Source organism: Haliaeetus leucocephalus, unplaced genomic scaffold (genome assembly GCF_000737465.1).
Source record: "Haliaeetus leucocephalus isolate CR32 unplaced genomic scaffold, Haliaeetus_leucocephalus-4.0 Scaffold110, whole genome shotgun sequence".
Classification (NCBI taxonomy): domain Eukaryota; kingdom Metazoa; phylum Chordata; class Aves; order Accipitriformes; family Accipitridae; genus Haliaeetus; species Haliaeetus leucocephalus.
The window spans coordinates 553,469-569,727 of record NW_010972546.1 but is presented as its reverse complement, the minus strand read 5'-3'; the positions used below and the strand labels follow the sequence as shown (position 1 = coordinate 569,727).

The 16,259-nt window shown below is 47.9% G+C and overlaps 2 protein-coding genes across 9 annotated transcripts; one reads left to right on the top strand and one right to left on the bottom strand.

Moving 5' to 3' along the window:
- Positions 1 to 6: 6 nt before the first annotated feature.
- Positions 7 to 11,850, top strand: UBE2Z (ubiquitin-conjugating enzyme E2Z). 8 transcript variants are annotated; one of them, XR_775505.1, is made up of 9 exons: positions 37 to 117; positions 1,962 to 2,034; positions 3,845 to 4,032; positions 5,979 to 6,090; positions 6,698 to 6,810; positions 7,346 to 7,436; positions 9,279 to 9,659; positions 9,811 to 9,881; positions 9,994 to 10,826. XR_775505.1 is itself a non-coding variant. In XM_010585493.1 (7 exons), the coding sequence occupies exons 2-7, from the start codon at positions 1,969 to 1,971 to the stop codon at positions 9,447 to 9,449; spliced, it is 741 nt and encodes a 246-aa protein (XP_010583795.1). In that variant the 5' UTR covers positions 7 to 117; positions 1,962 to 1,968; the 3' UTR covers positions 9,450 to 10,826. The 8 variants fall into 8 exon arrangements, 1 of the variants encoding a protein (XP_010583795.1); XR_775500.1 differs by adding an exon at positions 10,839 to 11,850 and having other exon boundaries at positions 9,279 to 10,733; XR_775506.1 differs by lacking the exon at positions 9,811 to 9,881.
- Positions 11,851 to 12,146: 296 nt separating this feature from the next.
- On the bottom strand, positions 12,147 to 15,849 carry SNF8 (SNF8, ESCRT-II complex subunit). Its single transcript, XM_010585491.1, has 7 exons — positions 15,802 to 15,849; positions 15,109 to 15,247; positions 14,681 to 14,785; positions 13,871 to 13,943; positions 13,087 to 13,228; positions 12,842 to 12,916; positions 12,147 to 12,386 (listed from the first exon to the last, which is right to left on the bottom strand). The coding sequence occupies exons 2-7, from the start codon at positions 15,245 to 15,247 to the stop codon at positions 12,249 to 12,251; spliced, it is 672 nt and encodes a 223-aa protein (XP_010583793.1). The 5' UTR covers positions 15,802 to 15,849; the 3' UTR covers positions 12,147 to 12,248.
- Between the last annotated feature and the right edge of the window lie 410 nt (positions 15,850 to 16,259).

Sequence of the window (16,259 nt, the reverse complement as noted above, 5' to 3'; positions counted from 1 at the left end):
GGCGGCGGCGGCCGCGGGGGCCGCGCTCCTCACGCACTCCGCCTTTTGGGACCCCACCGTCAGCGGCGACTGGGACAGCGAACGGCCCAGCCCGGCCTGTCTCCTGCGGATCAAACGGTGAGATAAGCCGCTCTTGCCCGTCAGCAGCGGAGCCTCCCGGGCCCGGTGGCCGAGCGGTGCTGCCGGGTGTGACGGCTCCCTTAACGACCTGGGGGGAGGGTGACTCCGGTCCTCGCCTCTGCCGGCCTCGCCGGGCTCCCCCGGGCCTAGCTAGCTGTGGGCCGGCGAACCCCCGCCGCCCTGCCCCGGTGGCTGTTGCGGGGGCTGCCTGGGTGGAAAGCGGGCACGGAGCCTGAGGGTCGTAAGGCGGCAGAGATGCTTGGCTCATCGCCGGTACCCTCGAGGCGGTAATTGTCCCCTGGGCCTCACCATCCCCTCACAAGAGGCCCTGGAGACCTGGGTTCAGGTCTGGGGACAGCCTCCGGTCCTTCCCTGCGTCCCGGGGCTTTCCTGGGGCCAGACCCCGGTCCCAGCCATGCCCCAGGACTCTCCTTGCCCAGGAGCTTGGGCGAGGATGGAGTCTCACACCTCGCCTGCGCTGGAGCTGTGGACCCCTGTACCACCATCCGGGGTCTCTTTCTCCATCTGCTCTTGGTGGGGCGTTTGGCAGCAGAGCTTCTCGGTGCATGGCTCTCAGCCTGCCCTCAGGATCGCTGGGTGCTCCTCAGAGGTGTTGTTAAATGGGGAGGGGAGCAGGCTTCTCAGTCCCCATCAAGGGTCGAGTTAAGATGTTTATCTTAAACCTGCCCGTAGCGATCCTCCTTCCTACCGGTGCCCACCCATTTGGCTGCTCTGACTCTTTAAAGGATCATCTGGTTAAACTTGGCATGTCGATAGCATTTGATATTATGAGCAATATGGTCTTGTATTGTTAGAAATGCTGGCACTGTTTCAACAAGTTCTTCCTCTTCCTTCGGAGCAAGTATTACTGCCTGCCAGGCTCTTGCTCATCCTTGTTCTAGAGCTGTATAATGTCTTCCAAAGATGGCACCAGATATTTGGGCAGTTTCCAACCCAAATGCCAAAACCACTAACCTTGTAAAGGTAGGCAGGAAGGCGAGGCTCTCCTCTTGCTCTCGCACTTGCTCTCGCCTTGAAACCTGTCTGAGCTCTGGTTGCTTCCCAGCTGGGAAGATCGAGTGGGAGCTTGTCCTGGAGCTCAGTGCAGCTCTGATTATGGGAGGGAGGTTTTGGGCTATGAAAGGTTACAGGTGCCAGTCGGTTTGTCTGTAAACTGCACCGGGTTGTAGGTGATTTGTTGTTTTTCAGTTCATTTGGTCAGAGTTCCTAGAAAACGAGGCCATTGTGATCAAGTTGTGTGTGTGTGCATCCTAACTACTCTTGAACCTGCTGTCTGATTAAACCCAAATTTGTCAGAGCAGTAATCTTCTCAAAGGCAGTTGAGTCATGGTATGTTTGGTGAAAACAAATGACTGGGTATACCAAAGGGATTCTGTAAATAGTCTGAGTGTGAAGAAGGAAAACATGGGGAGGGAAAGTCATCCTGTAAACAACAAAACTCACCTAAGAGAACTTTTAAACGACTACCTTAGGGGAAGTTTATGGTTGAAGTTTTATGTACTGAAGCTAATCTATGGGAAGATACAAGGCAGCAGGTAGTCAAGGTGTGTTTGGTCTGGTGCCTCATGAATTGATTCATTAAATAGTGCTTGTGCTCTTGAAATGCCTCAACTATTTTTGGGGATAAGTTGAAAGAGCTCAGCCAGAAAACAGTCAGAGGCAAAAGAAAAATGTCTAGCTCTTTACGAGTTGCAAGTTTCCATCTTAAAATTCTGTCCCTTTGCATCCGTGCACAGATTTGTCATCTAGAACGTTCCTGCACCTCGAGAGCTGATGAACGCCAAGGGAGATCTTGACTAATTCCTGTTTCCTTTGTTCAGGGATATCATGTCCATTTACAAGGAACCGCCCCCGGGAATGTTTGTTGTGCCTGATCCCCACGACATGACCAAGGTAAGAGAAGATTTGGAGCTGGTTCAACTTTCCGTTTCTCTGTATGTTGCTGTTGATGGCTGCTTTAAGGGTTTGCCCAAATGGAGCATTCCCTTAATGTTTTGAGAGAAGTCAGGGTGAGTCTTGCAAATGCATAATGAGGCTCCAGTTTTCTTGGTGACATTGAGATGGGCTGCATTTAAAATGGGAGGAGGCTCTCAAGGAAACTGGCTCTGTGGAGAGATATTATCACAGGCATCTGAGGAGCTTCCACAGATAAAGCCAGCTCTGCTTTAGTGGCCCTGTGAACCAGTGAGGTGTTGATCTAGCTCATTTCATCCTACTGAGGCTTGAAAACAATCAATAGAGTAGCTCAGAGAAGAGCGAGCTCCATGGAAAGCCATTGGCCATGGGGGGCTTCTCGGAGGCTGGAAATGAGAAACATCCATTAGCCACAAGCAGTGCTGGACTATCTGTAATCTGCCTGTGGGACTTGGAGATGTTTAATTGTTGTGAGCTGGTAGAGAGATGCGTCCCTGTACCTGGGCCCTGGCCTGCTGCGGAGCTGCCCGCCGGGTTCTCACAGGTACCAGGGTCGCGCGCAGGTCTGACCCACGCAGCCGGTCCCACCACATTGCCTCCAGCAGACCCGCTCCCTAGGGACAGTGGCATGGCTACGGCCTCTCCTGCCTTGGTTCTTCCCCTCCTGGCTCTCAGGGTTTTCCAGGACTGGGAATTTCAGATTATGTCAGAGAGAATGCAGTGAGCTGGGGGGCAGAGGTTGCTCAAATGGTGTTCTTGATCCGACGTGTTTCTTGGCTGGTGCTGCCCTTTCTCCAGCCGGTGTCACCTGGTCTGGCTGTGCTGGTTTCTGAGAGTTGCGTGTGTGTGAGGTTGCTTTGGTTTTTCCTCTGCTGCACACTTCTCCTACCCCCCTGACAAACATGGCATCCCCCAGATTCCCCCAAATTCCTGCCATGTAAGTGCCTGCCTGGCTTGGGGCCCCTGGGGTTTTGGAGGTGGCACAAAGGGAGTGTCTCTGCACAGTCAACTCCTACCTGGGGCAGTTTTAGCTGCAGCTCTGGCTTCCCTCAGCGTTGGTAGCTGCAAGTGCCAAAATGCCCTTCAACGGAAATGCAGGTTTGTAGAACACTAGCCTTGGGGCTTTTAACTGAAATCCTGGGGAGGTAAGAGGATCATTAAAGGAGACTGCTTGGATCACTTGGGGAGTAAGCTTCCTTAATAGCCCAAAGGGAGTAGATTTCCTGGTATACAATTGGGATCTTTGAGGGTAATTAGCATGGAGAGAATAGGGTCTTAATTTTGGATCCTGGCAGAGGAAATTGAGTGATTGGTTTTAATAAGACCAAATCAGCATGAGACCATAAAATTGAGGAATGCTCTAGTTTTGGCAGAAATTCTGAATCTTTTTCTTTCTAAAATTAGATTATTTTTTTTTCATATTCAAAATCTTCTTTTTTTTTTTTTTTTTTTTAAGCATAGCTTACCAGCTGAACTGTGATTCAGTCTGGTTTGGACTGTATAGAGATGTATGGGAGGCAGCTGTTGTGGACTCTGGCCAAACCTTGTGTTGGAACCTGCTTTGCACATTGAGTGTGGCAGAGGGGAGAGAAGTGTGCAGCAGTGACTCTGGCTAACGAGGGAATGAGGGAGGGTTAAGTATGGCCTGCACATGGCGTGTGCTTGTGGAAGACGCTGCCTCTGTGCTGCTGCCTGGGTGGAGATTTCTTGCCTTTGGTTGGCTTTGTTGAGGATTTGATGGTGCTGCACAATTTTGAAGTGGTGCGCAAGACGGGCTTTTGTTTTCCAGATTCATGCATTGATCACAGGCCCATTTGACACGCCTTATGAAGGGGGTTTCTTCTTGTTCCTGTTTCGCTGTCCTCCAGATTATCCCATCCACCCACCAAGGGTCAAACTGATGACAACGGGAAATAACACAGTGAGGTTTAACCCCAACTTCTACCGCAATGGGAAAGTCTGCCTGAGTATCCTAGGGTAAGAGGAGACTTTGGCTGTTTTGATGGGAAATCAGGAGGTGGCTGCAGGCTGTATCCTGCCTCATGCATCCTTCTCAGCGCATTGTGCCCTGATCTTGCCCCAGACACGTGCTTGGATGCACCTTTGTGCTTCTGTGAAGTCGTGTGCAGAATCGGAGTCGTAAAGCAGCACAAATTCCTCTACTGAAATAAGAGTCTAACTTGTCTTTAAAAGCACCTGAGAACGGAGCAGAGGAAGCACGAAGTTCAGTGGACGCTGCCGCTTTTCTCCTGCTTCCCCTTGCAAAGCCTCAGCCCCAGCACTGCTTTTCTTCTGCTTTTGCGCTTTGCAGCCTGATCCTTAATGTTGTTTGAATGTAGGTTTTTGTGGTTTTAATTTCCTCTCTCTATGTGGGTTTAAAAATAAATAAATAAAATTAAAAGCCACTAAGAACTTCCTTGAGAGCCATTTGACTGCTCTGGGCTTCCACCTACACATAGTATGTGGGGCTGAGCGGTGGGTGTGATGATTTACAAGCACTGCTCCCATGCTGCCTGTTCAAACAGGCTCCACTGCTGCAAATGCTTGTTATTCACCTGCTTGATTTTTAAACATGTGAAAGTCCTGACTGATTGAATGGCTCTTATGGCTCTGCCAGAGGAACCGTGGCCATGGTGTGATATTCCCAACCCCAGCTGTGACAGTTTCAGTTGCCAGTAAAGAAAGGCTTTTGCTGAGACTCTGGACTGGTGCAGCTGGGCCGATAGTACATGGTTCCTTCTGCTGCAGAGAGGTAGTAGCGGCAGCCAGGTGAGGAAAGGGCAGTGATGGCTTGAATTGCTGTAGGGATTTGACTAACCAGCAGGAGCTTGAGCACTGATGTGGTTATAAGACTGCCTTTGCTGGGATGGTTTCTGGAGTGCTATGCATGTGCCACTTACACCAAAGTTGGTCCAAGTAGCTGATACTCATCAGCTGATAGATGCTGGCCCAGGGCTGGTAGAGAGATGCATTGTACTGGGAAACACCTTCCTCAGCGTAGGAGTTTTCCTGATCCAGTGAGCTGGATGCCAGTGCCTGCAAAGCGCTGAGATGTGTAGGGCACATCCATATCTTGGGGGTCTGAATGCCCAGTAGCTCCCACACAAGCTGCCTTGTTGCTCATGCAATTGTAGCCCTGGCATGGAAGCTAAATTATTGAAGAGTGAACAAAGAGCCTCGGCCTTAGCAGAAATGGGAAGCGCAGAGGGAGCTGCAAATGAAAGGATTTAGGAAGAGCATATGTGGGTCAGCACATCCTTGTTCAGCTCACAGGGAGACAGGTCTGTATCTGGAACTAAGATATTAAGGGCAAGAAGCAGAACAGCTTTTTCTGCTTATGCTATTCTGTGCAAACGTTTTTGCTACCCTGTGTGTATGAAATGGGCACCTTATTCCTATAGCAGAGCATCCGTTAGTGCTTTTGATGGGAGTCCTTGTGCTGAGTGTCTGCATTACAGACTGCACAAGTGATGGTCTTGTTTGAGTCTCAAAAGTCAGATTTCAGTTCTTAAGAGTTGTTTTTGACTTACGGTAGTGCTGGTAGCTTGTGTTGCTCCAGGCTGCTGTGCGAGATGATAGCCATAGCTTTAAAGTTCCCTGTAAAATGCTTGGAAATGTTACTTTTCCTGAACTCATGTGTGATGCCCTGTGTGTGTTAGCAGTGGACTGAGGTTTAACAGACTCCCTTGTCTTGCTCAGGCTAAAGTACTCACTTGGTTGAGAGAATAAACTACTTTGACCCTGAAAACTTTCTCTGCGTCCAGTGCTTTCTATATCTGTAGCAGCTGTTTCTTTTCCTGTCGCATTTCTGTAAGGTATAGATGTGGTTTCCCAAGCTTTCTGATCTTTGGTAGTTGGAGGGATGGTGCTCGCTGGGCCAGTCCTGCGTTGTTAATTGATGCTTTTCTGTTTTGATGCCTCAGCACTTGGACCGGGCCTGCGTGGAGCCCAGCACAGAGTATCTCTTCAGTCCTCATCTCCATCCAGTCTCTGATGACTGAGAACCCCTACCACAATGAACCCGGCTTTGAGCAGGTGAGAGCTTAAGGTGGACCATCTCTGGTTCTGCAGCTATTTGTCTCTTCCCTCCACACCTTGCTCCTGGTGGCAAATCCAGTTCTGGAAATGGGGACAAAAGTAGATTTTGTCACTTGGCTCTTTTCCAGCTTGCTCTGCCTCTAGTCAGAGCTTGAGGGGGAGTTGCAAGCCAGCTCTGAACCAGAGGCTGCTTAGCTCACGTATGTGTAAAGTAACAGAAGAACATGAGGCATTCAAGAAGTTGCCGGGGAGATGGGATGGCTCTTCGTTTCTCTGCTACGTGACTCCTGAAATGGCTTCCTTGGGACGTACTGTCATGCAGGAACCAAACTGCTCAGGTCTTCATGGTCTCCAGCATCTCAGAGAGGCAGGTTTCTGTGCTAACTTTATCAGTTGACCTGTCTCCACAGCTGTGTGAGTCCAAGACTCTGGAGACGTGTAAAATCTTGCCAGCTTTTCATTTGCAATATAAATTAGCTCAGCATACACAGAACAGACAAAGCTGTAGTGGGTTCATGCACCAGTGAAATTCATCAGGCCCAAGAGGGAGAGATGAAGAGCCATTGCAGTCGCGTGGACTCACTGGCCCAAATTCTGTTTCCAGGAGAGGCACCCCGGGGACAGCAAGAACTATAATGAGTGCATTCGGCATGAGACCATCCGAGTAGCAGTTTGCGACATGCTGGAAGGAAAGTGTCCCTGTCCTGAGCCATTACGGTATGGAAAAGAGGCATGGAGGGAGCATAAGAAAGTGGGTGTGGGGAAGCAGGATAAACTCCTCTGGCTGCTCTTCCTGAGATCTTGAGAGTTGCTTCAGGGAAGAGCAAGTCTTTACCTCTGCCTAGTCCAGTGAAGAGTCATTTTATTTCCCCTGAAGTGGATGGCTGCATCTGTGTGGTGCCCAGGAGCTGTGCATTGACAAAGGCTGTGTTAATGTGCACAACGGCTGCATCCTCTGACTTGTGTTTGAGAATAAATTTGCCTTGTCTTATGGGGGGGGGGGAATCTCGGAGGGAGGGGAGCACAGCTGTTGTGGAAGCACGTGCAGAATCTCTTCAGCAGCAGTGATGCTGCAGTTCCTTTCGCTCTGTGTCTTTCCTCGTTGTACCCTGTTAGTTGTCTGGGGCACCCTGTATGAGTGTCCATGCTGACTACATGAACTGGAGTTCAGTGGGATGTTGTGACCCTGGATGATGTGACTGTTGTAACACTGTCGTTTTGTGTTGATTGTTTGCTCTCTCATTGCATTCAGGGGCGTAATGGAGAAGTCCTTCATGGAATACTACGACTTCTATGAAGGGGTGTGTAAAGAGAGACTTTATCTCCAAGGACAGACAATGCAGGTGGGTGGCAGACAATTTTCTTGTTGATAACACACTGCCTTAGATAAGAGTGTGTCCTTAGTGACAAACAACAAGGTGCAGCACCTAGAGGTACAGGGAGTGGATCTGGATCTTTTCTATGAACTTTATATTCCAACTTTGAATCACAAAACTGAGACCTGTGATGTTCCTGTGGGTAAAACACTACCACCCCCAAGTTCAGAGTATGCACACAATCTTTTTAAGGCTGTTACGATTTCTGAGTACTGGGCCTGAGACACTCTCCAGGCAAGCAGGTGGTACTTTCAGCAGTGGAACCAGTACAGTTTGCTTTCACGTGGATTTGGTATTAAGCAGGGAAGGCACATGCAGGTTATCCAATGCTGGTGGCAACTGTACTCTATTGCAGTATTTTCCTGTGGGGTCACTGCTAGAGTTTCTCTTTTTCTGAGGTTCCTTTGCTCATACAGCAGATAGGAACTTCTCTGACACTCCCTATTGTGTCAGATGAGATTGAAAGTGGCTGACTGAGTCAAAAGTTACTGGGGGAGGAAGGGGTGGAGGAAGAGTGACAATATGGCAGACACATCTAGACAGGTTGAATACAGGAGCTTGTTTCTGCAGGAAAGTAGACTTTAAAGAATAGATTGCCAAGCTATTTGCATATGAACAGATGTGTCTTCCTCCCTCATCAGCCACCTCTTGTCTGAGTCATTGAGAAATTCCACTGCTAAGAAAAGTTGGAGGTGGTTGATTTAATGATCTTGTGTCTCTGAGCCCTTTCTTCCCGTCAGTGCCGTCACTGGCTTTGTAATTCATAAATTGAAAGCACTCCCGAAGCAGGAGATTTCGTGTTTGGAGTGAGAAATTCCCATAAGGAAGGTCTGTGCCTGACTTAGAGCTGCAGAGAGTACTGAACTGAAGGCTGTGTAGTGAAGTTTGGTGAGGATTGTCAGGTGTGGCCCACTCTTGTTTCTTCTTCAAGGCGCCAGGGCTCAGTTGCTTTCTTCAGGGTTTACGAAGATCACTGTGTTGTCCTCAGTTCCCAGAGGTAGTGACTGCCATAGTTGGTTTTCTGCTTACTTGTAAATAGTAGCGCAGGAAGCATGAACACAACGTGCTGGGGAGATGGTAGTTGTTGTCTTCATGACCTTGTATTTAAAATGAAGTCACTCCAGGCTCAGTATCAGCTGAGTGCTTGCCAGATGTGCTGTCTTGTTAACTCTGGGGCCACATGTTGGCTTGTACCTAAGACTCCCGTAAGATGGGACAGCATAAACACCACCACCACCTTATATAGCCCTGGCAATGTGTTTTCAACCTGGGATGGGGATAAAAGTAGCAAATGTTAAATAGTCTCCAAAGACTTTCTGCCTCTGACTTGGCTACATCTCAGCTGAGAGCCTTGATTTAAAATGAGAATAGCAATGCTTTCATTTGGATGGGGTCTGTGGCACTAATATAAAGTGTGGTCAAGTCTTTGGCCTCTGGATTTAGAGACTTTCATTTGTAATGTTTTCCCTGCCTCCCTGGAGTGGTCCTGAGACCAAATCCTTGAAACAGTTTATTTCCTCAAAGGTGGTAGTAGAAATCCAACCCGTGTCTGCTTGGCCGTTCATCTGTTTTTGAAGTTTGCTTGGGTTTGTAAGGTTTCCCAAAAGAGACTCCAAACAGAAATTATTATCAGTCTTCAACCTTGGCCACGACAGTGGGAAGTTAAGGGGCCGCTCCATCATAAGATGGGATTTAACCCTTAAGTCTTTAGCCATTTGTTGCCCAATTACTACGCACCTTTCTTCTTTCTGCTTCTTGCCGGAAGGATAATGGTCTATATTAATAGGCTTATCTATGGCTTTCTTCCAGGATCCTTTTGGTGAAAAACGAGGCCACTTTGACTATCAGTCCCTATTAGTGCGTTTGCAAGGAATTCGGCAGAAGGTGCAAGAGAAACACCAGCAGGAGAATACAGAAATAGACTCTGAGAGCAGCTCCTCTGAGACAGAGACAGACACTCAAGGTTGCTCTAAAGCTTAGAGCTGTGTTAACAGTGGAGAGGCCAAGCCGTGGGGATGTTCTGTCTTCACACTCTAGAGTACCCCTGACAGACTCGACAACCAAACCAATGCCAGAGCAGAAAAAACTGCGGGATATCTTCTGTCTCCTTTTACTGCTCTGGTGGATAACGCTGAACGAGAAGACTTCATGCTAGACAAAGCCAAGCTTGTGGCAGGCTACTCTTAAAAGGTACTTACTATGCTAGAAAGCCGGAGCATGTGGCATCAGGTTATTTTTTGGAAACACCTACACTGGTTGTGGTTTTTTTTTTCTTTCTCTCCATTTGATTAAAGAATGAGATCTAGACTGCGAATCCTCTTTACAGCTTTTCTGTTCCTAGACAGTGGGCCCTTCCCTGGGGCCATGCTGAATGTGGAGCTGTAGCTGTGGGAGCGCTTTGATGAGTCCAGGGTATGACAGGGCCCATGCACCGTGTGCCCAGGCGAAACCTTTTTTGTGCGGGTTGGGAGAGATGGAGCCTCTCTGCTCTATGGAGCCCATTTACCTGATGTCTTTCTTCTAGACACTGTTCTAGACAGACCAAAGATAAAGAGCAGTGGTGGAATCTGGGCTCCTTTCTGAAAGCTTTACTCACGCCCTGGGTGACTTCGTCCACTGAGACTTCAGGCGCAAAGGGGCAGATGAAAAGTGGAAACTGCAAGAATCCATAAATTGAGTGCAGGTGTGTTCATCCTGGCATTTTGGGGAAGGGAGGGTGAGAAAACCATTGGTCAGAGATGGGGGGAGCACTTAAAAATAAATCTAGTTTGTGTATTTTTTTTTTTCCAAGTGTTGATTTGAATTTAGTATTCTAGACATACTTTATTCTGGCTGCTCTGAATGGAGCTGTTTTGTTTCCTTAACTGAAGTACTCTTTGCTTTCCACCTCTCTACTCAGTGTAATATTTTATTTTCCTCCCTTCTTCCTCCTGTCACCTCACTCCCTGCTGCTACCTTGATCCATCAGATTGAAACGCTAGAGTAAGGGGCAGTTCTAGCTAAGGAAGCCACTGTTTCTGGCTGGAGTTCTTCGGAGGTGTACGCCTTGTTACTGACAAATTCCTTTGCCAAACTTGGCCGAGCGCAAGCTAGCTGAGTGTCATAAAGTTTAACACTTCAGTGCATTGACCGTTTTAAACAGCAGCTTTTTACTGTGAGCGAAGGCCGGCCTCTTGGAGAGGTGTCTGCTGGCTGCGAGTGCCATTACATCAAAAGATGTATTCGGTGTAACTTGGGTGGAGGTGAAATACCCAGTTTCTCCAGGTAAATGACCCTGGTGATGATTGATTGGAGCAGTATAATGTTTTGTTGATAAAGAGCTTAATCTAATTTTTTTTTTTTTTTTTTTTTTTTTTTTTTTTTTTTTAGTATTTTTATGGGAGCTTTGATAGAAAGCTAAGCACAAAGTTGCACATTGTCCTGGGCCCTCTCCCAGTTTCCTTAAACACCTTCCCACCAGCTTGGCCCTGTTTCAGACTCCTGATGGTGGTGGGAGAACTTCCAATGCAGTCATCTTTGTTCTAAAAAAAGTGCAGAAAGAGGGGCCAAAAGACCCCTGCCGTATGCTGTACAGAAAGGCAATGCCCCATGCGTCACTAAATTATTTTCAGTCTCTGTGATTTATATCAACTCTTGCAGAACTTAAAAGCCTGCACACTGCTGCTTCAGCAGCTCTGAAAAGCTGAAAGGTGGAAACATTTCTGAATTGTTAAGGTGCCGTTTAACAACTTGGGAACCTTTTTTCCCTTTAGCAAGCAAACTCCCCTGGGTCTGTCATTGGCTTGATTTAGACTTAAACCCTGTCTTCCCTTGAGGGAAAGCCGAACTTACACAGGACTCGCTCAATACATACACCAGATGAGAGTAAATAATGCGGTGTTCACCTTGAAATGAGGTCTTAGGGAGGCAGCGGAGTCTCCCGAGAAGTCATGAGCTGTGTGCTACTTCACCGCCTCTTTAATCCCATTGTAAATGTCACGTTGTTTTTCACCATTCAGTAGCATTGTGGGTAGAGCTGTGACTCTGCTGCCTTCCCAAGGCAGAGCTGGTTCTGAAATCTGTTTGTGATGCATGTGGCGTTACCATCCACCGATACAACAAAACAAGAAAATGCCTTATTGTGGACACTATTCACATAACTAGCATGTGGCTGTAAAAGAAAAGTATTAGTTTTATAGCTCTAATGTTGTCTGTCCTACCATTTCTGAATGTTTCCATTTCAAAGTGACAATCCTCAAATGACTGCTCTAGGCAGAGATGTTTTAGCAACAGATTTTTAGACCTAATTGAGTTGAAAATATATGCACAAGAGTCACTCTAAGATACCTTGTTTATATACTATTGTACATAAGATTTTTTTTGTGCAATAAAGTTTGTTTTGGCAGAATCTAGACTGTGGTACTCCTTAGTGGAACAACGACTCATTCACAGAGCAGAGAGGACTGCAGAACAGTTTCTCAGTGTCACTGCTGGCTCCCAAGATTCTTTAGGCAGAGTCACACTTGTGTCCTCCGAGACTGCAGTTGCAGTAGCAGCTTAGATTAGATAATTTTCCTCTTGCTGTGACAAGGTAATTAGTTGTCTGTAACGGTAAGTGGCATTTCCACGCACAACAGAGGAGAAAATTCAGAGGTAAGCAAGTATGAGTTAGTCCTATTAAACTTTTCAAGCTAGACACTTTTTACAAAACTTTATTTCAAGTCCGCTGTCCCTGTGTTTCAGGTGATATGCAAATAACCTCACAAGAAGAATTATATACAGGCACAGAACACATATCGGTCAAGGTATTGCCTCCTTGGCTTCCTCTGGAGTGATATCCTGAGAGTACAGCTCTGTAAAGAGAGCAGGCAGCCAGTACTGAGGTTCTCCTGCTGCCTGAGTATCCAGCCAGGCCATTCCTTCTTTCAGCAAGTGTTCCTATACAAACAGAGCGGAAACTGTGAGTGAAACTTAACTAAATGGCTGAGAAGCCATTCACAATAGAGGCCTGGCCCCACATTTATTTTAGGGTAAGGGCGGGGGGGGGGGGGGTGTAGCACTAGGGCTACAATAATCTTTTACTCAACTGGACTTGGAGAAATATAGTTCAGACATCCAGCCATGCCCACCCTGCATGTTTATGTAGGACCTGAGCTAACAAGATTCAAGTTTTAACGGAGATTAGTGAAGCCACAGGAGTATCTGCAGCTTCTGAGAGTCTGCTTTCCTCATTCTATGTTTATGCAGCGTGTACTCTGCCCTTGGTGTACCAGCTAGCTTAGGATCCCCTGTGCATGCCATGATAACACATCCCCAGCCAACTGTCTGCTGCAGGAGCAGTCACTCTACACTGTCACTGAACTCCACTGCGCACATGAGACCTTCATACATACCAGCACTTGCTTTGCACGTTCCGTCTCCCACTTCAGACTGGACCTGATCTCACTGACTGTTACATAGCCCTTTTTCTGAAATGAGAGGAAAACTATTGTGTGCTTACAGTCAAGACTGAAGTCCATAGTTTAGAAGAGAGTGTGGGAAGTTTTGCCTACAGGCCTGGTTTAATCACAGTTCCCTGTCATGGAAGCAATAAGGTTCTTTCAAGGTGGTTGTATTTTAAAATATCCTGCCTCAATACCTCTGCCAGCTGCAAGACGACAGTGTGATCCATGTTCAGTTCAGCTGGCACCGACTGGATCAGATATGTTCCACCAACAGGAATAATCCCAAAGCCATTCCCCAAGACCTTCAGTTTCTTGATTGCACGAAGGAGATCATCCCTGAGAAGCAGAGGTCAATGCAAGGCTTTAAAGCAAGAGCCTCTCTGAAGCTGCCCACTATGTTCCGTAAATAAGGAAGAACTGATGTGCAGAAGCTATGAGCAATAATAGCTCTTTGGAGCTTGCTGCAGTTTCAGGTAATCAACAGCTGAAAAAAAATTTTATAAAGCAATTTAGAATTAGTTTGCCTATCTGTGGCCCCCTTCAGAAGTGCAGACTTGCATTAGAGACACACTTGTAGTACCTGAGCTGCAAGTGCTAAACTTTAAGATTCAGCCCCAATTAGTGATCATGATGGCGAGTTGTGTCCTAAAATCTGCTTCTGTAATGACATGTGTCAGTCCCTTACAGCTCAGGAGACCTCAGCAGACTGTGCCTCAGTAAGAGAGCTGGATTTGCAGGGTACTAATTGTCTCCAGCTCAAGGCAAGAGTCCTTTATGCCTTTGGGCTCCCAGAGAAAGCACACTGCTGCTTTCTGAAACGGTTAAGTTGTTAATTGTGGATCATGTGTAAGTGGCTCCATTGCTAGAAGCTACATTTGGAGTCCAATTAACAGCAGCACTTTGAAGTGCTGCTGAGGTCACCCTTTTCTTCCCCAAATGCTACTTGAGTCCCCTTTCCTGCAATACACAGACACTCACTGGCTGACATCCTGAGCAAACTTCCCCCTTCCCTTCAGCACTTGCTGATGAAGTTCTTCCAGTGTTATCAGACCTAGGAGTGAACAAAAGGGGACAGGAAAGCATTACAGCATAGCAACAAAATTACTCCAGCAAGAGCAGTCAAGGGTCCTTTGTCCATTTGCCGCTGGCTCACCCCTGCCTGCGATTTTACAAGCGGCTGTTCATTGTTCCCAGTATCCAGCCTTGGGTGAGATAAGCACTGAGTCCCTTCTGTTCCCAGAACTAACATGCAGCAGTCAGCTGTCGCCTTCTCCCACAAATGTATTGGACTCAGGTTTCAGCTGGCTTTGCTGCAGCCCTTTCCTGGTCTCAGATTGCCTTTTTCGGAGTGAAGAACATCTACACTCTTTTCATTAGGCACTTATCACTAGTATTCCAACTCTTTGGGATATTGCTGTGATCCTTTAGAGACAATCTTAGTGCCAGGCTCAAAGCAGTAACTTATCAGTTTCATACTACTTCAAGATTGGCATTGATGCCTGCTCCTTCCCCACCATACTGCGAGTTATGGTTTTGTTACCTAAACAGAGTTGGTTGATTTCTGCAGGAATCAACGAAGCTGGGTGATTACCAGCGGTGTAGCCTTTATACATGTTATAGAAACAAAACAAGGCTTTTTGGGGACAAGGAAGACAAAACTGCCACCTCCGTAATTTGTGAAATCTAGTAAAGAACACTAGACTGAGCCATGCGACTCATTTTCTGCAGGGAAAGGGTATCCTCCTATTAGCTGTATCTCCTAGAAACGACACACAGTGGGATCCTCACCTCCATTCCTGTGTTTCAGAGCCAGGCAAACTTCAATGATCTGCACACCCAGTTCATAGTAAAAGTCTCCAACTCCCAACATCTCTGACCAGAATCCTTTACCAGCTGTGAAGTGAGAAAGGGGAAAGCGATAGGACCATTGGCAAAAATATCCTTCCTTAACAGTTACTGGTGCCAGGCAGGCTGCTTGCAAACCCCGCTGTGAGGACTCTCAGAACCGTCACTGAAGAGTCTCCATTTTGGTTACTGTTTTCCCTCACCCTTTTAAGTAAATAACACCCAATGGTACATTACACCAATTCACAAACCCCAAGAATCAAACCAGCATCAGCTCTCCTCACGGAAACTGCAGCTTCACTGCGAGCTGTTTCCAGTATGAGAACAGTGAGATGAATCCTTAGTCATTAACCCTGGTGCCTGTTCCTCACATGCCAAAGGATCCACTCCAATTGTTGCACACATATCCTGGAACTGGACCCGGAACTCGGGGTTTTTACGGATCTCTTGCTTGTGTTTGCTGGCAAACTCTTCTAAGTTGGTCTTAAACATGTCCAGCTGCTTAGACATCTGAAAGAGAATTGCAGAGAAGTGTTTCTGTCTTAACACTTACTTAATGCAGTTTTTGCATCAACACAGCCCCCAACAGGCCCTAAGTCAGCAGAGTCCTCCAGAAACACTGAGGACAGGTCTCTGATGTGCTGCCTACCCAGTGGTCTTAAAGGAAGGAAACAAGATAAAATCACTCGATGAAGTCAGAATTCTCCACGCTTTTAACACTGAATTCATATCAATATCAGACCACAGTGGAGATATGACAAGGCAAAGGGCTGTTCTGAACCAAGAGACAGGCTCAGAAGGGGAGGCAGCAGTTATTCTGTGACGTACGTGGGGCAGAAACAGTTCTACAGAAATGAGATGTTGCTGAGGTCTCGAGAAGGGAGGCAGAGCAAGACCTGTAGCAAACATCACAGCTCTCTGATGGAGATGGATGCCATCATTATCCACGCTGCTCACGGATAATGCTCTGCACACCAAAGCAGAGGGGGAAACGAAGCCCAGGTTTGCGGCTGGGCTCACAACCACGGTTTTTCCCACTGCCAGGGCAGGGGTGGATCTCCCACCTGAGCCAGCTGGTCTTCAGCCAGGACCGTCCCTCGCTCCTTGTACTTTGCCTGCAGGAGGAAAACGGGATGATGGAGACAGCGCTGAAGGACAGATGGACCAGAAACCAAACACTGGATGAGGGAGATGCTCCTTTCGGGATGGACGAGCCAGGAGAACGCGTGGCCCCGGTGCCCTGGGCAAGCGGGGAGCCTGCCAGCAAGCTCAGGGCGCCCGGGACTGGGAGCAGGGCTGGTGCAGACTGGGATGGCAGATAGGAGGAGGAGGAGGAGGAGGAGGATGTCCCCCACACCCCCCGCCACAAGGCCGAAGGGGCCTGCCCCCCCCTCCCCGGTACCAACGGAGCTTGGCAGCTCCCCCCCCGAGACCGGTGGGGTCTGGCACCCCTCCGGACCCTGGCAACCCCCCCCCACGGGGCCATAGGATCCTGACACCCTTCCCACGGACCCGCTGGGTG